Consider the following 24,598-nt stretch of genomic DNA (forward strand, 5'->3'; position numbering starts at 1 on the left):
TCCCATACTGTGGTCTGATATTTTTCATTTCTCTTACTCTTTCTTTCACTCACTTCATCCCCCTCCGCAACGTGTAGGGTAGTAAACAGAGCACTACCTAGCTAACCTTCCTGCCTTTCCATTATCCTGTCTCTCTCTATCTGTGAGCAAAATGACACAGTTTTATTGAATAAACGATCAGCACACGAAGCCGAGTGCTCTTCTATGCTCTATTGATCAACGTCGCCTGGGGGGGCCCTACGCACTTTTGTCGTTTGAGAATGAAAAATTACAGCCTATATGATTTCTAGCTAGGTGTAAAAGTAAGTTTCAATAGGCAATGTAATGCGAAGTGCTCAGCGTCCATTAAGATTTTTTTTTTTTGTATGCATTCTAGGAATGCCCTTAACAAGCAGAGAAACATCCGATCCACCTGCAGGCAGGGGAACCGCATAGTACCGGTCACCCGAACTGCTACTCTCCATTTTCCGCCAGCAGTCGGCTTGGCGCCATTTTTAGATGAGAGCCTATTGTTCACGTCAGCAGATTTCAGACGCGAAAGCTGGTGTTGGTGAATTCGATCCATGCTGAAACGTAAGCCTCAAATTTCAGAGAGAAGGAAAGTGCCGGGACGCTCGACGTTGTCGCAACTGATTTGTTACGAAACCAAACTAATGTTAATACACTCGGGTGACAGAAACAAAGACACCAATAGGCAGCATTCATCGACTTCACTGCCGCCGCCGTTTTGTTGTCTGTGAAGCATCGCGAGAGGCCACGCGCATGCTTAATAGGATTATCGCCTTTTGCTCCGGCCTGAACCGCTGAAACAACGAGCTGGATAGCAGAACGGCGCCCCTGACTTACGTGAATAGTCTCTACACAAGTGACAGTTGACAAGACTGCTACACACTTGAATGTTAGGATCTTTGGAGGTAATCAGTTTTTTTCTTTTTAAAATAGCGCAACCCAAGGATGGCTTATGTGTGCATGTGATACACATGGCTAGTAAGAACAACCATCGCCTACCTGGTTTGTTTTCATGAATAGCGGAACGAGGCTCAAGAACAGATAATCATCCTCAACAATGTCCGTTGCGTACTTATCGTTAGTGCAATCGTACTCCTAGCCCGATGTCCGAGAACCTTATTACTCCTTCACCGTGCGTCGGGCTTTTGCGTCAGCAGGTTTACTACAGCGCTTGAAAAAGCTCGCTGAAACTGACGGGCTCATGGATGCGTTAGCAATGTGTCGGCCATGAAATCAAGACGCCGACAGCTCTGAGTTTGAGCTGCATGAACGGTGAACTTCATGGCTGGTGACGAACAGTGTTTAGATATGAATTTGCGGGAACATCGAGGTACTGTGTGTCTCCAAAGCTGTTAATTTATGACCGCTGACCGACTGCGCTGGGGCGAGATTCTGCCTACGAAAATATACGAGGCTCAACAAGATCTCGGATTTCAGTGTCGCTACAGCACTTCAAACAGAAACGAGTAAAAAGGGAGTAAGCTGGAGGAGGTCAGCTCTTTATGCTTGGCACCGAGTAGCAGAGGGGGAGTGAGTATGGCACTCACCTCCCAGCGTGACCTCAGCGGTGTCCTGCGCCCAGTCGTAGTCGTTGAGCGCGAAGCATTGGTACATGCCCTTGTCGTCGCGCAGGACGTTTGGGATGTGCAGCGTCTCCCTCGTGAGCATCTTGACGCGGGAAGAGACCACGGGCTGGCCGTTCTTCAGCCACACCACCGAGGACACCGGGTGCCCCGAGGTGGAGCAGTTGATTGTCACCGAGCCGCCTTCGGTGGCCACCGTGCGACGGGGGCGCACAGAGGCCGTCAGGGGCGCTGCGAACAAAGAAAGGGCGCATCGGTGAATGATTGTTGGAGGTGTACACAAGATAAAAAACTGGGATCGTACTTCATTGCACTATTTCTCCCGATTTGTTCTTTTAACGCCACAGCGTTAAGGAGCTCGTGTCGCATAAAATCCGGCGTCGTCGTCGGCGTCGTGGACTGTGAGTGAAAAATCCGCGAAAAATCCTCACTGAAACAACCTAGGTACCAGGTGGGCCACCTAGGTTATGTAACCTTGTGACGTCACCACAACCTGCCTATCGGATTGTAAGTGAACTGGGCACCGTGGCAGGTGGCAGTTTAAATTAATGATTGATTTCAAAAGCTGGCTCGGGAAGAGCAACCTGGGTCGCACTAGCCCCTGAGGTGGCAGCACCTGTCATCGCAGGGCAGTGACGCATCTTTTAACTGCTGCACCACTGCGCCAGGGTTGGTGTGAAGACTCCCAGGGATCTATGAATGTGAAGTGGAGGATGACCGATTCCGCATTTGGGATATTGGGCGTTAACCTACTAATGCATGGCGTCATAATGCGGAGCTTAAACATCTTCTCCATTTTTTTTGCGCTGTACTTATCTGTAACCTGTTGTACTTTTTTTTTTGTAGTAACAACACAAAATTTACACGTTCATGGGCAAGGACATTAGAGAAAAACTTCTTGTGACAACAAAAAATTTTCTGTTGTGTTTTTAGAGAGGCGTTCCACCTTACGTTGGGCAAAAAAATGAAAGAACTTGATAGGGCAGCAAAGCGGCGCTGCAGGCAAAAAAAAAGAAAATCACCACGTTTCCTGGTTCGAGAAAGCCATAGAGCGTGGGATGACGGGTTTAGGTCCATTGTTCCGGCATGCAAGAGAAGCTTTACAACGCCCTCATGCTCGCCGTGCCTGCTCCTGGCCCATCTGCCGCTTTCAAGGACTATGCTTGCGGAGCCGCTAAACATGTAAGGGCTGCTGCATGCACATGCGTCATATTGTGATTCCATTACAACGGCATGATTTGCGCGTGTGGTCGAATTCGTTGCCTTTCAAATGCATCGTCGAATGCCGGCCAAAGCTCCTGTTTGCGAGCGTGCTCGCTTGGCAGTGCTACATCCTTTGTTATATCCACGTGTCGGCCATGGCTCTGCGTCGCGTAAATTTAGTTGTGCCTTCACTATCGAAGTGCAAGCGCTTTTGAATGAACGAACGAAAGAAAGAACGAAAAAATGACTGAAAGAAAAGAAAATAGAAAGAAGAATAAATGCAAATGAAAAAAAAAGAACGAATGATTCAAAGACATTACGTTAGAGGGGCAGGTTGTTTTAAAAAGGGTAAAGGTGTTGGACGTACGCGTAGTAATGACTCTCGGGTGAAAGCGTAGTGCAACTCGAACGCATGCGCAAGTAAAAAAAAAAAAGCAAGTGAGTGTTAAAGAAACCAAACTGAAAATCTAGCATCATACAAATGGCTCCAATCGCCTTCTACTCAGTGGATCCTCTGTCTGTCCGTGGTGAAAGGCATTTTTCATGATTGCGTAGCGATTTAGTATGTAGCGCAGTGGTCGGGAAAAGCGGCCCAGTTGAGTAACAGGCGCCGGCGTGTTAGGACGCTGATCGGTACTGAAGCCGGCGCCAATGACACCAAGTGCCGTTTTTTTTTTTCAAACACATTCAAACATACTTCCGATTGTTCAAAGCTTCGGTGTATGTATGAGTGCGTTTTCACTCCTTACGTGTCACAAAATGACACCTATGCTTATGCTCAATGGCGACCATTTAGCTGATTACTAAAGCCATAGAATGAGCAAAAGCCCATTTCTTTCAAAAGGAAAATCCAGGGACCGGAATGTTCCATCTGAGACCGTAGCATCATAGACGGTGCAGGCAGGGAACTATTTTTTGTAGCGAAAGCTACATTGGCCATGAACTTGCGATTTCGCTGTGGCGGGGCTCCGAGGAGGCACAGAGACCGACCTTGAACCGTTACCTAGCAACCGTTGCAGCTGGCGGACGCCGCGTGCTCGCCGCGCCATCCGGCATGACGTCACACCACGCGCCTCACCGCGGAGCCGCCGCCGCCGTTTGGCATGACGTCACACCGCTTGCCTCGTCGTTGCGCTCGCCTCCGCTCGCTTCGCCAGCTGTGTCACATGCCTGATAGCATGCCGGAAGATTGAAAAGGAGAACCAACAATGTCTCGTCTTTAACGCAACAACAAAATAGCTAGACAACCAGACTAACCTGCACTTGCAATCAAGAATAACCAAGGCTAACTAAGCTATGCCTTAGCTCTCGCTACGTATATCCTGGCATAGCTGTGCTAAGCCACTGCCACCTTTTTTATTTAATCTTATTGCCCACGCTAACGAATGCACTCGGCAGGGTCTTTCTTGTAGTTTAGGACCAACACTTCTCGACGCTTGAATTTCGTTTTCGTTTGCCGTCAAATTTTCACCAACGGCCGCAAGACAAGTACAGCAGTCTTGCTTAACAATTTACTTTTAATATCTGAAATTTCTCTAACCTGGGTGCGCCGCATAGAAACGTATTTCCTGCTAAAAGAAAGAGAGAGAGAGATGAGGCGAAATGGTGGGGAGATTAACCAGGAGGAGACTCTCCTTTGCTACCCTGCGCTGGGGCAAAACGATGGGGATCATAAATGGAAAGGCTAAAAAAAGTGCGAAGTATAGAAAAGAAGCGAGGACTTTGCGTGCAGCGAAATCATAGCCTGTCACGCAGGCGCGACGTCCTAATGAAGCGGAGCAGTGCCTGACAGGTCTTCGGAGCCGACAGTCGGTGCGACCGTCATCTGATTATCTTCAGGCATAGCGATTGTCTTTCGGGACTAAATGCAGGGCATGCAAGGAGAACGTGTTCTATCCCCTCCTCACATCAGCAGATAGCGCAGGCCGTACTGTCAGCAATATGCTGCTAAGAAAGGAGTATTTTGTTCGTGAACGCAACGCTAAGCTACAGGCGACACAGCAAAGTTGTTTCCCGTCGTGGTATAGGCAGGGTGCAAGTTGGAGCTCCAGGTCAGGGTTTGGGGAATGCAGACGAGAGTTCAAAAACTGGCTCGAATTCGACGAGTTCTCGCTCGAAGTTAAGCCTAAAGGCAGAAAACGGGCGATAGGGCGGGACATTAACTGCTCTATTCTAAAAGCCGCGTTCCTTTGAACTATACTGTGCACATTTACCACTGGAACGAGGTTAGAACACCGAGCAGAAGACCGGCGCTGTGTCAGCGGCGTTTGTGTTCGTTATCCTCTAAACTTTCACTCCCATTTTCGTTGTCGAATTGCCTGGGGGAAAAAATGGAAAGCCTAATACCCCAACGTCCTCTTCGCTCGGTCGTCGAGAGCCATGCATATATACCGCACTAAAAAGTTTCAACGACGTTCCGATTATTGGCCTTAGGTCTCAAAACGACTCGTTCACAACCTCCGCTGCGAATATAATTGGGCCTATATTTATTTAAATGCGTTCCCAACAGGCATTACCCACGAAGCGATCGCGCGAGAGCTCCAGAGCCTCGCCAAGAACGCAGTCGGAAAGCCACAAAGAGAACCACAGTCGGCGCTCGCTCTCTCGCTCGAGGGACGCAGTTACTTCGGCGAGAAACGAATGAAAAGTGGATGGCGCTCGGCGCGCGCGCGCGAAAGAGTGGCTTTCGCGCGCGGCACACTTGAGCGCCACGGCCGCCGAGGCGGGAATGACTATGCAGTCTCTTTCGCCTTCAGGTCGTCAATCACCTCAAGTGTGCCCGCGCTGCTCGCTTTTCCCCCGGGGGAGAAGATTTCGTCGATATGTCGTCGCGAGGAAAGCAACGGCGGCGCGGCCATCAGGCATGGGGATGAAAGAGAAGCGGGGCTGGGGAGTTGAGGGAAGAGGCGAAGGGGATAGAAGGTGGGAGGGACGGGGGGGAGGGGTGCGCTGCTAGCTACGAAGAGCGCGAGCCTTACATTGCACCGCCCCGTTACCCGCAAACGCAGATGTGGCGAAACGACCCACTTTAAATTTCAAAGCATCATCGCTTTTTTCCTCCGCGGAATCGCTCACATCATCCGACCTCCGACACATTTCTCCACAGCCCCCAACCCCTTCCCTGCTTCTCTTGGCAAGCTACGTTCCATCTAGTCGTCTTTCTATTCCAGCCATCGCTTTTCTTTTCTTCATCATTCATTTTTATTTTTCTTTCCCTACGCTCTTTCTATCGTTCAGTGTTTTCGCTCTTCCGGCCCTTGGCACGTTCCGATCCGTCTGAGCGCAGTTTTTGTTACGACCGCTTTGAATGTGAGCGGGCGCCGTGAAGGCAGTGCGCCTTGAAAAGTGAAAGAAAAAGGGAAAAAAGTTGGAATTAAAGCGGATTTCTACTTGGCCGGCCGTTCTCGAAGGTGGTGCATATTTTTGACCCCGCACCGAATGGCTGGGTGCGCGCGTAAAACGTGAACTCGTAAACAGGCGCCGAGAAAAAAAAAAAAAAACAATTGAAAGGGCTAAGCAGTCTCCACAGAATATAAAGCGGGCAAGCTCCGTGAAAGCCTTTACGAAAAAAATGAGTAAAGAAATATGAACGAACGGACCAGTATAAAGTGCCTAAATGTAGACACAGGACGCCCTTTCCCGACGGGCCGTGACGAAACAGCGAAGAACGCCATCGAGACGTGTTGGTGAGAAGGGGTGGGGGGAGGGGGGGAGGGTGCAGTTAACTTTGATGTCCCATCATCGTTTACTGCGGTGGATGACCTTTTACACCCCTTCCGAGCGCGCGCCTGTAGAAAATGCACAAAATGGGAAGGCAGAGAAACCTGCAGGCGATTCCAAGCTGCGCAGGTTCGTTATGAAATCGGTAACTTTCTCTTGCTTCGGTTGCGCTTTGTATTTTTATCGATAATGATTAGTTCATGATGTGTACAGTTTACTGCCCTTTGATGTTAAAGACTTCGGTAAAAAAAAGAGTGCCCTCCCTTACCCCACTGCCGCATCCACGAATGCACACGGACACCACACACAGTCGCGCGCCCGCCTTGGTCACCTGACTTTAATATTATTCTTGAGCTCACTGGGCGCACAGTAAAAGTATGAGAGTGTTTAACAGAGTTCCAGTTCTTGGAAAGAGATTTGAAAGCACTACAATACAAATTCCACGTCACGAATATGTATAGGGTCGGTCAAAAGTCCACAGACCATGGGGTCTGCTTTCGAACCGTGCTATCATCACCAACACCACCACCATCGTAATCGTCACCATCATTATCAACATTCTCACATCTTCACCAGCCTAACTGTGTCCACTACAGGACAAATACCTCTTTGCGTATCTCTCCACTTAACCCTGTCCTGTGGCAGCTGCGATCACCTTATCCCCGCAAACTTCCTAGTATCATCCATCCATTTAACCCTGTGACACCCTTGCTGCGCTTGCCTTTTCTTGGAATCCATTCCGTTACCTTAAAGAATCAACATGTTTTTTATGCGAAACATATTACTAGAGCTACACTACAGCCCGTCGAGCGCGGCGGTGGAGCTACCATTGACCACGTGACACCACGCGACAACATGACGTCACAGCAGAGGAGAGATGGGCTGCCGGCTCGCGCGGTCGGCCGCGGCGGTGGAGGCTCCACATCAGAGGCGCGGCGGCTGACCACGGGACAACATGACGTCACAGCAGAGGAGAGATGGGCTGCCGGCTCGCGCCGTCGGCCGCGGCGGTGGAGGCTCCACATCAGAGGCGCTGCAGCTGACCACGTGACGCTACAGCAGCGGTATAAAGCTGAGCTTGCCTCGCTCTCCGGGCACTTACGAGGCGGCCAGGTGTTGGGATGCCGCCTAGAAGCAGGGCTGATTTGAACGAGAAGCGAAAGCTTCAGCGTGCCACAGAGACCGATGAAGAGCGGGATGAACGCCAACCAAGGAAAGCCATGTATTACCAAGCCTAGCCATCAATATGCTTCGCATCTGACTAGGCTTAACCTTAGCTAAGCCTCAGCCATTTTTCCCTGACCGATTCCCGCGCACTTCCTGTCTCTCAAAATGACACCTATCAATAACTTCCCTTCGAATCATCGCTATGCTGTCTTCAATTTAAGTCAAACCCTTTCCGTTAGCCTTCCCGTTTGCACCATATAGTAGTATAGTAGGAACTTTAAGACCCCTATGAAGCTACCCGAGTCCTCAGAAGTGAGAATGAGACTCTTGTTTACTCTCCAGAGATTATCAGCTTCGGAGGTGTGCTAAGACCTTGTGACCGACCCTATACATATTTGAATAGTGTCAACTCCACTACGTCGCATGTAGTTTATTAATAACTGTTAGGCCCTCAGAGCAGTGTTATTAGCCATCTCTCTGAAGGTGACACATTTTATGCGTGGGTATAACGTTAAGCACTTAACTCTCATGGCCGGTCCTTTATTGTATTGTACATTAGTTATTGTATATATATTTAATAAGTTCATATACAGTGCTCGCAACACATTATCGAATTTATTGTGCAAGTTGCAAGATCGTATACTAAAGGGTCAGTGGAGAGAGACGAGTTAAAACAAATATGAAAGAGAAATAAGCAATCAAAGGAAGAAGAAAGATAGCTAACGCCAACTCCAAGTTCTTGCTCAGGCAATCGTGCTCCATAGCCCATCTTGAACATTGGGCTTTTAGTAAGCCATTCAAACTTGTTAGCAACCGAAGGGGAAAACACAAAAGACCTTCACTGCATGGAACTACAGAGTCGGTTAAAGCGGCTTGCTGTTTTTTTTTTTTTTGCTCTTGTTATCCGTCCGCACGCTTCTTTCAGCGCGGGCAACTCAGAGTTTTATCCGGGAAGAAGGAAACTGCCATAGCCTCCGATGTTTTTAGATTCTTCCTTGACTATACAATAAAAAGGGGCTAATCGCTCCTTCCATTTCTCTTTTAACGAAGACTGGAACTTAATCACCGATGGTATTTAACCGAATTGTGCATCAAAGGGTCATCGACAGCTCAACGCGTATGAAAAACATGTTTTTCATTATGCGTTTACCCGACGTGTGTCAATAACAAATGACTTTTTTATGCTAGTGACCAGACACGACAGATATTCTTGCATCTTTTTTATCACGTTACACACCCTGAAATGCAAATGGAGCTCGCTTGTATAGTCTGCCGAGAGGATCGCATCACCGCTTTTTTTTTTTTTGGCCTAGTTTCAAAGCTGGACTCTAACCGGCACTGTGAAGGCGGTGATGGACGAGCTGCTCGTTGGATCCACTTGAGTGAAATTCTTTTGTCATGTTTTTTAGCGGGTTATTTAAAACAGCACATTGCAGGATGATTGAAAGCTCAGAACAAGGAGGAAACAAAAGGGCAAGCTTGCCCGCTAGTCGAATTCGGGCCAACAGCAGCCAATAGAAGCGCGCAGCAGCTGTGTTGAGGCCAGAGGGCTGCTCGGAAGAGCGAGACTAGTTTGAGGCTGATTTGGCGCCAGTTTTTGTTCTGTTATAAAATATCTGGAGACAAATGACCGTTCTTCTATGACGTTAGGCAAGTTGGGAGATTCAATTTCTTAGCGCTGTTATGTGATTGACCAAAGAATTTAGTCTTACGGCCACCCCGTCGCTAGCTGACCTGAGAACGAGACCAGTCTGAGGTTGATTTAGCGACAATTTTTCGTATTTCTTAATGTGTCTGGACACAAATGAGGGCCCTTTTCTGATGTTTAGCCATTTTCGTGATTTGATTTCCCAGCGCTATTATATATTTCGAGAAGGATTTAGAGTTTTATGACCACTCTGTCGCTGGCTGACCTGAGAACAGGACTAGTGTAAGGCTGATTTGGCGCCATATTTTGTTTTGTTATAAATAACTTGACACAAATTACGGTCCTTGTATGACGTTCGGAAAGTTAGGTGATTTGGTTTATAAGCGCTATTATGAGATTGGCCAATGAATTTAGAGTTTTACTACCACCCCGTCGCTGGCTGCCCTGAGAACGAGACTAGTTTGAGGCTGACTTAGCGCCAATTTTTCGTATTTCTTAATGTATCTGGACACAAATTTTGGCCCGTTACTGATGTTCGGCAAGTTGCGTGACTTGATCTCTAAGCGCTATTTTGTGATTGGCCGAAGGATTTAGTTTTACGACCACTCCGTCACTGAACTGAAACCTTGCCTCCCTTTACTGAGTCCACACACACGGTTGAGGTTCGTGTTGTGCACCAGGTACCAACCGTGATGAAGTTTATAACACAAGAACGCTGCATCATTATTCTTGGGTCCCCATTTCCACAAAGACCGAAATTTTCGCGACAGCCGCACTCCCTACATCATTGAGAAAGCGTTCAGAACCAAGAACACAAACTGAAATGTTCATTTATTGATGGGTTATCATTAGAAGAGTGTGCGCAAGCGGAAATCGCGACCACCGTCACGCGTGACGCGGTGCGAATCTTGTGACGTCATCACAACCATCCCACACGATTGTAAGCAAACTGTCTACCGTGGCATGTGACAGTTAAATTAATGATCGGTAGCGAAAGTTGCTCCACCAAACTCCACCAGCGGCTCAGTTTAAACAGCCAGCTGTAGGCTAGGGGCGCATCGCTTAACCGCTGCACCACTGCGCAGCAGTGGTATGAGGACTCCCAGGGATCTATGCTTAAATGTAATCGAGAGGGACCACTTTCGCATATATGGGCATTAACCCATTAACCCTATCATGTCATACCCTTGAGGCGGAGCTGAAACAGAATCAACATCAACAGAAAATACTAACACATTCAAACGATTCACCGAAGATCACCTAAAAGGTTTTTTTTTATTTTTTAATGGGCATGCCGCCTTAGCTCCTTTTAGTCATACGGCTTGTGTGGTGCATTTTTCAACAATTTTTTTGCGCAAGACGTTGTTCGATTGGTGCCATTTAGGTTTCTGGAGCTCGCAAGATTAATCCAGCTTTATTTGAAATGAGTGCGCGTACCATTTTCTGATGCGCAAGATGAACCCTCCAGTACTATAGACACCAAATTTTTGCTTGCGTGTTTTCTTCTTTCAAACGATGCGTTAGACTTTCGTATACACGGAGCACCCCGTGGTATTCGTGTACGAGCGCTAAATAATTTATATCCCGCCGCGGTGGCTCAGTGGTTACGGCGCTCGGCTGCTGGCCCGAAAGACGCGTGTTCGATCCCGGCCGCGGCGGCCGAATTTCGATGAAGGCGAAATTCTAGAGGCCCGTGTGCAGTGCGATGCCAGTGCACGTTGAAGAACCCCAGGTGGTCGAAATTAACCGGAGCCCTTCACTACGGCGTCTCTCATAGCCTGAGTCGCTTGGGGACGTTAAACCCCAACAAGCCAACCAACCAGCTAAATAATTCATAATTTCATTTCTTCTTGACGCTGTTTCGGTTTCGGTTTCGTCAGTCGGACGTTGACTGTGACGCGTAGTTGGTGTTTAGATACCATGATGCATAAAAATTGGCTATATAATTTCTGACAGGTCGTTTTTGTTAATCCAGGTCTTTGAAGAGGCTGGATTAAATGTCGTAGTGAATTAAGACTACATATCAGCGATTATATTACATTTTTTCTAGTCGATCACATGACCAAACCATCAACTTGACGTCACAGTTGTCGTTCGGTCGATGAAACCAAAACAGCACGAGAGAAAAAATTAAATTAGAAATTATTCAGCGGTTATAGGCAAATACCACTCGGTAATCCATGGATTCTAATGTCTAAAGCATCGTTTCCCAGAAGAACACGAGCAATGAAGTTAGGTGTCTATAGTCCTTTAGAGTCAACAGAGCACTTTTTTTTTGCCACTGGAAGGGCGTGACATCTGGGCAGTCTTTCAGCTCACCCGTGATTACGAGCTGCGTCTCCATGCGGTCCTGGCCGATTGAGTTGTTGACGACACAGACGTACTTGCCGGCGTCGGAGACCGAGGCGCGCCTGAAGAGCAGGGTGCCGTCGGCCTGCGACACGCGGCCAGCCGAGTCCAGTGCCATCTGCCAGCCGCCCTCGACGCGGTGCCACGCGTAGGAGGGCACCGGGTAGCCCTGCGCCGCGCACGGGATCTTCACGCTGTCGCCCTGGCGCGCCCGCACCACGGGCCGACGGTCGGTCAGCCTCGGAGCCGTGTTCACGTGCGTGTCTGTCGAGAGCCAGATGCAAGAGAGAGAGGGAGACAGGAGGAGACAGGAGGAGACAGAAAGAAGTTATTAAGGCGAAAGCCATTAATCCCTCATCATTGTCGACAGAAGGTTATCAGCAGATGTGTCACGCTTTTCGGTTGGTCCAAATAGTTATGACGTCATAGTGCGGGAATTCGCAGTAATGAGGTCCCCCACGGATGCCTGGGGCCCCTTTTGGAGCAGACGACAACTAATAAAATAGTTATCGTCCGCTCCGACAGGGGGCGTAAGGCGTCCGTCGGTGAACACATTACATACCTCATTGCTGCGAACAGAGCCATGGATACAACCGAGCTCATCGAAGTAGAGAGAGAGAGTCGTGCTAAAGAAGCAGTAAAAGTCGGCAGTCAAAGGGTGTAGTTGTAATGTGTAGGCAAAGTGTGTAGTCAAATAAAGCACTAGTACAGCACGAACAGTCTCGCAGTAAATGCCAAACAGTGCACCAGGAAAGGCTTTCGCCTTGCAGCACTTTAGAGAGCCAAAGTGCCCCCTGAAATTTTTAAGGCACTGTCCGAAATGAACAACGAGCTGGAGGGAAGCCTCAGTCGGCTAGCCTGCGTTATCACGAGTAGATCGTTTCAGTTTAGTAAGGCATTGATAATCTAGCTGGGTCTTAGCACTCGCTGTGGTTGGTAAACGGCCGTGGGCTGTGCGACGTCAGTAGAAGTTAAAGAACCCCAGATGGTTTAAATGAGCTTGGTTCTCTTAAATGCGGCGTCATAATAGCCAACGTGCACCTTCGGGACGTTAAAACGCACATTCCATCAAAGCTCTTAGAAAACGTCAAAGAAATCTGCGTACCATAGCACCAAGATGGTCATGGCAAGTAACCTTGCAGTAGCTCAATGAGTGAACAGCGAAGAATTCACTTTTTTCACCATATAATTAGTTGTCCGCGTCCCACATGCATCTTAGTGATATCCTATTGAAGACCAAGAGGTTATAATGGACTTATGCGGGTCATGATGATGTTTTGCTCCGCCCGAAATTTAGAAATAATTATAAAGTTAAGTCATTACAGCAGAACCTGCCATATATTCTAAATGAGCACAAATGTGTGATCGGTTACGGCGTAAAAGAACTGAGAATGTATTTTCTATTCAAAGAATTAAAAGCTATGTGTGTTTGCCTTTTCTTTTGCAAGTGCTGTTTTTCATGAACATGTATGCATTCTATTTTCTTTGTATTCCGTCTGCTTAACTTCTTTTGCTGGTATTGTGATGTGTTCACAACTACAGGTACAGTTACTGTAGAGACCTTTTGAAATCACATGTTGTTTATTTAATTGCCCTTGTGCTACTGTATAACTAACTCGTTGTTCTTCGCATTTCTTGATGTCAATTAATAGGGTCACTACCTGTTGCTGTAAACCACTACTGCCTCGTAGAAGGGGTCATGGGCCTAGTCAAGCTGTCGAGACAGCTTTTAGTTCTTGACCTTTTCCAGGATTCATTATTTCTGGAAAAATAAAGAATTGAATTGAATTGAATGTACCCGGTGAATTGATAACCAAAGGTCTGTTATGTCGAGGAATATACCAACACGTATATCAGGTCAGCTCCCCCAAAATTAAAATAAAAAAATCCCAGCCAGCGCCCCCTAGGCAACAGCGGGCTTAAATAAATCAGAAATAAACAAATGGGAGCCAAGCCAGACAAAAATTTTTCATAGCATAAAAAAGAAAAAAAAACAATGGAGAATAAAGAGAAAAATATATATTGGGGAAGGATCATTTAGCCCTCTGTGGTCGAAAGTCTGGAGAGCTGAGATTCGGGAGCTTCATGAGGTGAAGGGGCCTCGAATGGCGTAACACGGATTCTTGGCGAACATTGGGAGAAGCCTTCGTCCTATAGTGGACGCCATCTGGTAGATGATGATGATAACAATGAGTGCACCGTGCACAAGCTAGCTATTTTTAACATCTACCTTGTGACGCTGAAAACGTCTACAACCTTCGCTTCTAAAAGCCCGCGACTCTTTCGCAAGGCAGTCTGAAGCGTTTTCATGCGCTTTCTGGTTGCGCACATCGACCACAGGTCGCTCATTTACGAGAAAAAGAAGCCTCACTACCGCCATACGAGCAATGTGGGCGCGCAGTAGAAGATGTCTCCGATCCCAGCCTGCTGATCAATACCAGCCTCTGCTCGAGCTGCCTGAGCAAGCAAACAAACCGGAAGCGTCTGGCAGTTCTCGCCTGGAGCGCTAATTACCACGTCGCCTCAAGGGTTGCGATGATCAGCAGTCGCACCCGTAGTAAATTACAACTTCCGCCTTCAGCTGCTGTCAACACAAACCAATCATAAGCAGGGTGTGCTAACAAGGGGATTACACAACTACGCGTTGCAGGCAGTGTATTCTTCATTAGGACCCGGGATTAGAGAAAAAAAAACAGCTGGTGGGCTGATGAGAAAGGGAACGTTCCGCGGACGTATAGAACTTCGCACCACGCAATACATCTTTGCGCGTAACACGTTCAATAAACTCGCAGTAAGAATTTAAAGCTGTTAACTTGCCAGGGCATATCAAATGTGTTTCAAAGCCCCATGTGAAGCAATTATGTGGACATGTATTGTCCGAAGGAAAGATTTATGCTGACTTTAAACTTACGCAGTGATATTGCCTAATATACTCTGCATCATACTCGTTACGATGTGTTCTTAAAAAGGCCAGCGGAGCGATGACAGATTACGAGAACATTGAGACCCGGCAAATATCAGCCCTCCAGAGCGGAAGCCAATTCGGGGGTTCCGTGAAACGTGCCATGTTGAAACTAAACGCTCGTGCTTCTAATACTTTAAATCTGAGCAGTGTTCGCTTACAGGATATCTGGTTCATAGTTTCGAAATGATGGAATGCAGCGCAGGTTTCGTTTGTTCTCAAAACAGCGTGGTTTTCAAGTATGAAGAAACACCAGCCAGGCCACGCCATTGCATTGATGACAGAGGGTCAGAAAAGGAAAGGAGATTAGGAAAATTATCGGGCATAGGGGGCCACGGCTTCCCGTCGGATGGAAATAACTTCGTATTAGTGACTGACCTTTGCCTTACAATTGACTTCACCATGCAGGTAACGACGCGAGTCTTGAATTACTACCCTTTTTCTGCGTGCGGTTCTTAAGTACTCAGTTGAACGTATCGGCTTAAACTGGCTTGAGTAGTATAGTGTCCAAAAGTCTGGGAAGGCAACAACCTTTTACAACAGATAGTGAATTTTCGGTAGATTTGAGGGAGTACATCATTATAACCTAAGTAGTGATCACAGTCTCGGAAAATAACTAGGACAATAAGAACGAGTTAAATTGCCCTTTACAGGCGCTCTCAGGTTAATGTTCCTGCTATCTATTGTAAAATGTTATTGCCTTCCCAGGCAGTTGGACATTACACTATCCAAACCAGTTAAAGCCGATAAATTAGTTGAGTAGATTAAAGTAGATGCCACAATGTCCGGCAACAGAAAGTCTTCGGTCCACCGGGAGTAGCGGTCGACACACTTAAGAATGTATTAGAGACCTCGTAATGGGGAAAAGGGTCAACAATGTCGACGCGGACATGGTCGAAACGACAGTCGGAAGAGGGGAAAGGCTGGTTAGGAGACTTAGTGTGGCGCTTCTATTTCGCACGTTGACAGTTCAAGCACTAGCGAGCTCGGCGACGCGCATCTCGGTTAACGCTTGGCCAGACTAATCTGGACATCACGAGGCGCTGTGTAGCCCGAATGCCAGTATGACTAGCGTTCTGCAGCTGTTGGAAGACTTGGCGGCGGAAAGCGGTAGGAACGAAAGGACGAGGGGAATCACTAGAGACGTCACACAGGAGAGCAGAAGGGCAGAGGAACCGTGGAAATGACAGGAGAAAGTCAGGGGTGGCCTGGAGGGCTTGGAGCTCCCTTTCCGACTCGTGTGCGGCAGGAACTCACAGGCTAAAGAAATAGCTGGAATTAAATTGAGGACAGCGCTGCGAGGGATGGAAAGAAAAATATAAGGGTGTAGCAATAACGGACGGAAAATCGAGCAGATCGAATCAGCGAACAAACTCGATTGGACGACATCCTATACGAATCAAGATGAGGAAAATGACATTGGTGGGATGGAGAACAGAGCACTAGAGGGTCAGTTGGCGTAACAGAATAAATGCCGTGATATGGAAAACGCAGCTGGGGGCGACAGAAAGTCAGGAATGGAGATAAGATTTGAGATTAGCCTCGATAAATTGGTCACGGCTGGCGCGCGACAGGCACAGTTGAACCTCAATAGGCGGGGCCTTTGTCCTGCAGTGGAGCAAGCAAGGATGAAGACGGTGAAGTGGCGATAGCGATTGATGTCCGGAACAATGTAAGGGGAGACTTGGGGTAGCAAGGAGAAATGGAGTGAATGCTTCAGAGGGAAAGCCGGAGTATATGCGAGGCGCGAATGTGTTCAACTTCACTATCGGGTGCACCATCGCGTTCTTGTTGATAGAATGGAATGCTGGCAGCGACAGTGGCAGTATGCGTCTTAAGCCCCACCTCGATGGACACTTCCGAGGCGTACGGGCGGAGCGCCTACGCGCACGGGCGTACGCTGGAGCCTGTCTGCGCATGCGCGAGGCGCTACGCGCGAGCAGGCGCGAGCGGGGCGCAGATATTTGTGCATGTCAGATATCGGCGCCTGCGCACGGGCGCTAGCGCGCGCGTCGGAAGCGGGGTCCGGTTGACAACAATCGGAGGACCGCGGGGCTCTCGAGGACTCTTTTCTTCATAGCTTCGTGTTCCCCGAACTTTTCTTCGCGGTTTAATTCGTCCTTTCAGCGCCCCCAACCATGTTTTGTTCACGGCTTGACATTCTTTCAGTCGGCTCGGGAGGGGGAGCGAGCCAGCACCAGGAGCATGGAGGTGAATGCCACTTTTCGACGCCCGTCGCGGGGCGTGCTGGGCGCGCAGGCGCTTCGCGTGTACGCCTGGGAAGTGTCCATCGAGGTGGGGCTTTACCGTCCCTCGACGACGCATGTATTAAAAGCGAAAGCGGTTAAATCAGCGGACAGGAAAGAGAGTAGACGCCGAGATAACACAAATCAGCGAAAATCGAGCAGGAGCGATAAAAAAACAAACAAAAATACGTTGAAAATGTTTTGAAACCGCATTTTTGTATCAGCACAGACAACTAATCTTTCAGCGCTTCCATAGTTTCTGGGTAAACGTACATCTGTTCTCATCCTTGTTTTATTTTTATTTCTAATCAATACCCTTCGCGTGAAATCGTTTCGAGGCGTAACTAAAGGCATAAGCAGTGACTGAAAGCGTATAATGACTGGCGTACCAGAACGAGAATCCGCTTGTAACAGGCCCATATAGATTCTTTTTGACTGACTTCGTTCCACGGGGGTAAGACCGAAGCTGCAAAGTGTTTCTGACAAAGAGTAAACGAAGAAAAAACAACGCATATTCATTATCAGAAAAAAAAAAAACGAATCTGCGAAATAGCGTGCATATTTCGCTGATTTCGGACACCATGAAGATGGCGGATATTAAAAGCTATCAGCGGAAATAGGCTCTGCAAGGGGGGGCGGGGGTTGCGTAATGAATATTTACTGAATACCTCCCCAACACACATCAAGCGTTATTGGGCTCAGAGCGCGTTAAGCTGGAGTGAAGAGATAGCAGCACAGTTTTTGCAATCCCTAGCAGCGAAGGCTGACTCAGTTTATTTCGCGTATTTTATTTTCACTATGCACTTCGCACTTCCTCCTCTCCCTCTCCACTCGTACTCCTCCACAAGCACAGATAGCGGCGGATCGATAGAGGCACTCGCAATATGGCTGGCAGACCCACACGACGGTTTTCATTGGAACTACAACGAGGGAAACAACACTCTCGAAGCATATTCAAAGTCTGAATGCGGGGCTCCCCGCTATCAGCCCAAATGATCTCCATTTTCGAGAGCAAAAGTAAGGAAAAACATACCACCGAGAAAAGGAGGCCGCCAAAGTGTAACGTTAGCGCGTACCAGACTACGGAACAGCGAAAGTTTCGCGCATGTCCTGATACAAAAGAAAACCGCAGCATGGTAGCCAGGGTCGTTAAGCCTGCAATACCGCAGGCTCTCGATGCGGGCGCCAAAAATCTAACCCGAGATTTATGCATTCATATTCCCAGATGCCCGGCGAAACAGCTCCACTGGTCTTTTTTTTTTGTTCTCAGTTCTTTGCGCAGTTTTTTTTTTGCGCCGTCAGAACGCGTCGAGAGGAATGCATAAAGGCGTTGTCGGCTGGCAGAAACAGATTATAATAATAATAAAAAAAAAACTAACCAGAAAACTTTGATCTATAACAAGGAAAGAACGTAAATGAGCAGAACCGAGTGGCGAACAATGACACGCATAACACTGATGATGCCTCTTTGAATAATGGGTTCGGAGAATGAAAAAAAGACAGAAAAAAAAGCAGAAGAAACGGTGGAAAGAAGTCTTCGCAGCCGGAAAGCATTTCATTTTTGCGTTCTTGTTCTTTAATTTTCGGGAGAGAGGGCGGCGGAGGTGATGAGGGCCAATAGCGTCAAAAAGCAGGGGGGCGGAGGCGAGAGAAACAAAAGCTGCTTGCGCGAGCGCAAAAGTCATCTGCATATTTCGCGAATGAAAATTTGCATCCTGGCAGGAAGGCGGGCAGGCAGGTTTGTAGCGGCAGCGGTGGTTCGTAAAAGTGAACGACAGAACAGGGAGGGAAAAAGAGAAAGAGAGAGGGAGATAGAGAAAGGAACAAAGAGACTTGGGATCGAGGGGAAGTCCTATTACATCGCGGGCCGCAATTTTTGTTTCCGTCGTCGCTGATGATCATTACCGGTTCGACAGGGCTGATGCTCCTGTTCGCACGAGAGCCGCCCACCCTCCTCCACCTCACTTCCTCTCACGCGTGCCTACAGCATTCTCCTCACCACGACAAGGACGGGGATGGCTTGGGAGCAAAATCAATTTGGTAGCGAATGTGGCGCGGCAGCATAGTGTGCAGCTTTGCGCGCGGCCTCGGTACTCGTTTGGACTCAGCGCGATGCGGAACGAAAGGGGGAAAAGAGAGATAGAAGGAAGGAGAAAGAGACAGAAGAAAACAGAGGGGCACAGCGGAAGAGGGAAGGGGTGGAGCCGGTCGCCGCCTGCGCCGCCAATTTCCCCGGAGACTGACCCGGGCCTCGGCGAGTTAGCAGCGCTCACCCGAATTTGCATGAGGCCGCCCGGCGTATACAGACCCACACAAGCGCGCGCACACTTCATCTGTTGCTGCTACCGGCGGTGGTGCCGGGCCGATAAACGCCGGGATTAGCACCGCCGGCGATAATAAATGGCGCCACTGCTCGGTCGGAGGCAAAACAACGAGCGAGCTACGGCGCACAGCGATCCCCTGATGGCGCGATGAAATGCCGCCGCCCCCGCCGCTAATGACGCCAGGGGCCCGTGGCTTATACGTTTTGCGAGAGTGTCATATGCGCCGAATGTTTGTTCGATATGGCTGGCGATGTGGAAGGCGTGGAATGCTCGAATCGCGAGGTAACTGGAGTGCTAGAACCGAACGCCCTTTGGAGAATTTGGAGCGGACTGGGGGCATATTGCAGAGAGAGGATATCGATTGTGGCGACATTAAAAGTCGGAAAGTTTTTGCTTTATTTTACAGCTTAGTAACAGGGAGGCCATATGCAAGACATCGCGCATTTAAAGCCGGAAATTATGATGAAAATAAAACTGAAACTGATTTTTTTTTCGAAGATGAAAGGGTATGGACACGCTCTCATGCGGACCACCTGACACAACTATTTTCGTATATTAGAATACAGCCCGATATACATTTAGGATTACGTAATTACAGTTTCACTGTGACAGAAAGGAAAATTGAAGCTTATTAGTTGGGTATTGCCCGCACATTCTGATGAGACGATACATGGATGCCGATAAAGAAACTAACGGCAGTAAGCATTAACTTGTCCAAATTTTGTCTGGAATCCTTTTGGTGCTTTCCAGATGAAGACAGCTTGAATAGTGCCCCGTATATCAGTCTCTGAAGCAGTTAGCTCAAAATAAAACGAAAACCTAAACGAGTGGAATAAAAATATTTCGATGACATGTGCTCGGCATCTCGGCATCTAGTTTTAGTATCTACACTCTTTTGTGCCCCTTGATTATGAAGGGCAAAAAAAAAAATCGAGGGTTAATAATTTTTATTTAACTAGTTTTCCAGAGCTTGTTTTTGGCTCTTCTATTGTGATAAAAGAAACAAACAAGAAAAGAGTTTGGGTGCTTAGAACGAAAATAAGTGCTTTGAAAAACATTAGAGATTTCGATCTAAACTTCGCAACGGTCACAATGAAGGATGAGCCATTTCAAGTTTACTGGCGGAAAGCGTTTGTGTCCCCTTTCTATAGCTGTGACAGGTCGAAAATTTGACAGGTCAGCTGTGTTGACAGGTCAGCGCCCGTCCTGTGTTTTTCGTGTTCCTTCTGTCCTTGTTCCGTAGCGCTGTTGTGAATCTGTTTATTCAGCTACGAGATGTTTCGAAAACGTCTAAAGGACAACTCACCGATAATTATGAGCCTGGCCACCGTTGAACTCCTGAATGCCTTCCCGGTGAGCCTGTGTTTGGCCTGGCAGTAGTACTTGCGGTGACTGTCAGTGCCAGGGTCCACTTTCCGGACGTGGAGCTCTCCGGATGGGAACACCGTGAAGCGCCCGCCTGGGTGACGAAATGATTCCAGTTTGAAAAAATCAACAAAAGGTAGAACGCAACGCTATTTAATGAAATAAATAGAGATCGAGCACTTTCTTGTCACGCTGGGAGCCGGAGGAAATTCAGAGAAGAAGGAAGAGGAGGAGGAGGGTGGGGAGGTTAATCATCAGTAGTTGAAGCCATTTTGCTACCCTGCACTGGGGGAAAGGGATGAGGGGATATAAAGGTGAGGGAGGAAAGGGAGAGAGAAGACAAAGAAAGACGGAAAAGCTTCTGCAAAGTCACAGCCTGTCGTGCAGGCCCGACGCTCTTAAGAACCGCAAGAAGGCCTGGCAGGCCCTCACCACCGATGATCTCCGCGGCCAGTGTCCAAGAATCTTGAACACTGTTAGCGGGCGTGAATCGTTGTGTTCCAACGCACGGCGTAGAGAATGTCTTTCAGAACTTTACACTGGGCATTCACAAAGAATATGAGAATGGTGAGCAGAGATCGGCTCCAAGGAAAAAATTTAGCAGGTCGTCGCTCTGATCAAGCCCACTGATGTAGAAATGGCGTATGGCGACATCTTGGTCAGGACTGTCGACAAACAGTAAAAACGAATAATTTAGTGCGCTTAAGTAATGTAGTGGAAGTAGTGATACTCAGCGGAAACAAGCGTAAATGTCACCTTATATCTATGTCCATTTCTATTTCATCCCTTACTTAATCCATCCCTTTACAGGTATTGTCCAGGTGACTACCCACTTTAAGTAGTTAGTAAAGGCTCTGCTACATCTTTGTTAACTACACATATAACCTACGCAAACGCTCGAAGAGTCCTGGATAGGAGTTTAGAAGAAGCGTTCTGCGGCGGCTTACAACTGTTTAAATTCTCTGCTCTTCATTAAAGAGTCTCTCTCTCTCTCTCTTACAACTGTTCCTTCCTCCCTGATGACGAAGTCTGCGTCGAAGAACGCAGAAGATGGAGGTTTTCCGCAAGCTCCGAAATGACGAGGCGGAGACGAAGAATATATTTACGCGATAATAACTTGACGCTTCTTAGAATGAAAGTACTCACATAGCTTCCTCATTTAAAACACAGCGGGCACCTGTCAAAACGGTTGATTGTAGTAAAAATTTCGTTGCCAACAACCAGAACCAGTGAACTTCGGTAGAAAACGGAGTGGTGACATGAGCGCCATTCTAAGGCATGGATTGAATTTAGAAACAAAAATAACTTTGAGGTAAGCATAATTGTCGCATTTTTCTGGCTTGAAACTGTTCAATACTGGTGGCAAGCATCGAAGTCTTAGTTGAGATAAAAATTTAGAAGTGACTCTGGCATCGATGCACTCAAACTGCAATGATATCGCGCTCAGGATTGGATGCGAAGAAAAAAAGTGCGAAGTGAAGGTTAAGATTGCCCTTTTGCGTTAAAAAAAAAAAAAAAAAACGTTAAAAGGTTTGTACTTCTTTTTGCTAATCAATGTTTTTATTCTGCCAGTACTAGTTGAACTGTGCCTCACCTAGTTCACGGCAATAGTGTTAATGCAAAACCACTACGTTTCGAAGCGAAATATCGTACTCTGTCACACACACTGGTTTACTTTCCTTCGAAATTCACAAGCAATGCTTGACATATGCATGAAAATGTCTGGCAATATTTGAGGAATGTAATTAGTGCTTTCAAACAGGTTGCATTATTTACGCCGAATGATGGTGTTTGGTGAAGAAAAATGTGCTAGCCACATGATCAAAAGGGATAAGTGACGGCAATGGTGCGTCTTAATAACAAAGTCCATGTCTTTGCCCACTCTTGTATTAAAGTTCCCAGAAAGAACTACAGGAGAAGCTTGCAAAGCACACTTCTAACAAGTGACATTTAATGACATTTCGAATAAGGCCCAAATAGAGACCGGAGTGACCAATTTGCGCACCGGGCGCCGATCGTGAAGTAAGTCTACCGGGCTCTCAGGTAAAATGCAAGCAGGTCACGCTAACGGCGATGTGACGCAAGGTTTGAATCACGCAGCGTCTTAACACCATCAGCTCACATTAAAGGCTCGTATCCTTTCACGTCTAAAAGAAGAAATGTAAGACGCAAGGTGTTCCATCCCAACACTTCATAGGCGCTCCTTCAGGAAAAAAACTAAACAAAAAAGAGGAGTTCCCGCCGTTCCATTAGAAAGTCGTGACGGGGTAATGAATGGTGATGAGATTGCGCAGATTGCGAGCCGCAGAAATGGCACCTGGAGTGATTCGCGGCTCCGTTGCTTCAAAAGCGCCGCCTAACGCTCCGAGCGCAGAGCACTTAGGCGAAGCGAAGAACAGAAGGGCCCATTAGGCGGCTCGCTGTCATCAAGCGTGTTTCGAAAAAGATTACGCGATCACAAGCACGTGAGCTGAAACTAGCGTCTGAGAGACGGACAACTGCTTTATGGAGGCTGGTCGCATTAAACGGCTTTCTCTGTCTATTGACGCCTTGCGCTGCAAGAGAGGCTGCTACGTATCCTAGGAAAAAAAAAAAAAAAGATTTCTCCCAAAATTACGGACTTTGATTGATGACCAGAATGACGTTTTTATATTAACATAGGACATTCTATTCTGCATGATGATGCGGGGCCAGAAAAAAAAAACCGCTCATTAGTGCAGCCCAGTAATACTTTTCCAACGCCCTTCCCCTTCCCTGCTGCCACACTTACAGAACACATACGTATTTCGCAGATTATGAAATCCCTAAAGGTCATAGCACCTTCAGAGCGCTTTGCCTGTCCACCTGGAGCTATAATTTCTGAACCTACTCGAAACCGGAGATTGTATACTGAGATAAAGAGCCCAGAACACGATGCTTGCTTGGTTACAATATTTTTAGTTTGCAATATTTTTAGATGGCGCAAGCCACCATTCAGAAACTTAGGAGGCCGGAGCTGTTAAGAGACTTGAACGGACAAGTTAGCGCGTCCGCATACAAGCCGCATCAATCTTCCTGACAGCGCGGCCATATCACCCGCGCTTCGAAGCTGCCCTGGCAGCAGGTCACCTATCTAGACCCTTCAGCGATGGCAAACAACTTCCAAAATAGCTTCAAGCCTGGACTCCATACCATGGCGCCGCTGCCTATAACGTTTGCCTCTGTGTGCGACTCATGGGACGTGCCCAGCCGCATTCAGAATTAGGTGCCGCTCGTCGCCTCTGAAGCGTATAAATCGTAACAAGGTGACCAGGGTTTGGCCTGGCAGCGAATGTGTCGCCGAGGGGTCTCATCAACAACAGCGCATGGACTCCCCGCTCCTCTGATTGTCCGCCTGGGCCGCTTCGGACTCTTGCTCCGAACGAAGAGGAGGGATTGCTTGAACGTGTGAGCGCTCGCCAGCCCTGACAGTAGTTTCCGGAGAATTGCAATGCGGCCAGCACTAGACTCCTGGACTAAGTACCACTTACTCTGTGTCTGGGCCTCGGCTGTGTACAGCCAGCGATCGGCACTGGCGAAAAAGCAGTCAAATCGAACTGCGCACTGAGAGTATGATCTGGCACCCAGCGAATAACGCTTCGTGGCGCTGGCGTCAGTCTAAGCCACGGTTTTCGTCATTCGTGTTAAGTATACGGGCGGCTGTACCTATGGGCTCGGCAGCACGAAGCTCGTTTCAAAGTGGCCGCAGTAGTCTAGTGCTACGACTTCGACGAGACGGTGATGACTTTAAAATCTTTAATCGCTCGTCGAGAGCGCTTGAACTGGGCACGTTGACGAAGCTTTTTCTTACCTTAACGGCACGATTGAACTTTTTGGGGCGTAAGAGGCTAGCCGCGATGCATAGGATAGTGCCAGGTTACTCGTAAATGACGCCAAGGAACTAAACACGGTAACTTCAGGCAGCTGCAGACACATGTGTGGAGCACTGTGATCGCCGCTGTACCGTGTTTGCCGATGGAGGTGTTTACTCGGAATAATAAAAA

At 47.9% G+C, this 24,598-nt stretch overlaps 1 protein-coding gene across 1 annotated transcript in view; it reads right to left on the bottom strand.

The window, feature by feature from the left end:
• LOC149371923 (cell adhesion molecule Dscam1-like) overlaps window positions 1-24,598 on the bottom strand; it is a 308,990-nt gene that overhangs the window by 101,264 nt on the left and 183,128 nt on the right. Inside the window, exons 4-6 of the mRNA XM_089566251.1 lie at window positions 20,518-20,670; window positions 11,650-11,943; window positions 1,557-1,823 (exon numbers count right to left, since the gene is read on the bottom strand). Coding sequence (XP_089422377.1) covers window positions 1,557-1,823; window positions 11,650-11,943; window positions 20,518-20,670 — 714 coding nt within the window. The remainder of the gene's footprint in view (window positions 1-1,556; window positions 1,824-11,649; window positions 11,944-20,517; window positions 20,671-24,598) is intronic.

Source organism: Amblyomma mixtum, chromosome 1, assembly GCF_055824585.1.
Source record: "Amblyomma mixtum isolate Tamu chromosome 1, ASM5582458v1, whole genome shotgun sequence".
NCBI lineage: Eukaryota > Metazoa > Arthropoda > Arachnida > Ixodida > Ixodidae > Amblyomma > Amblyomma mixtum.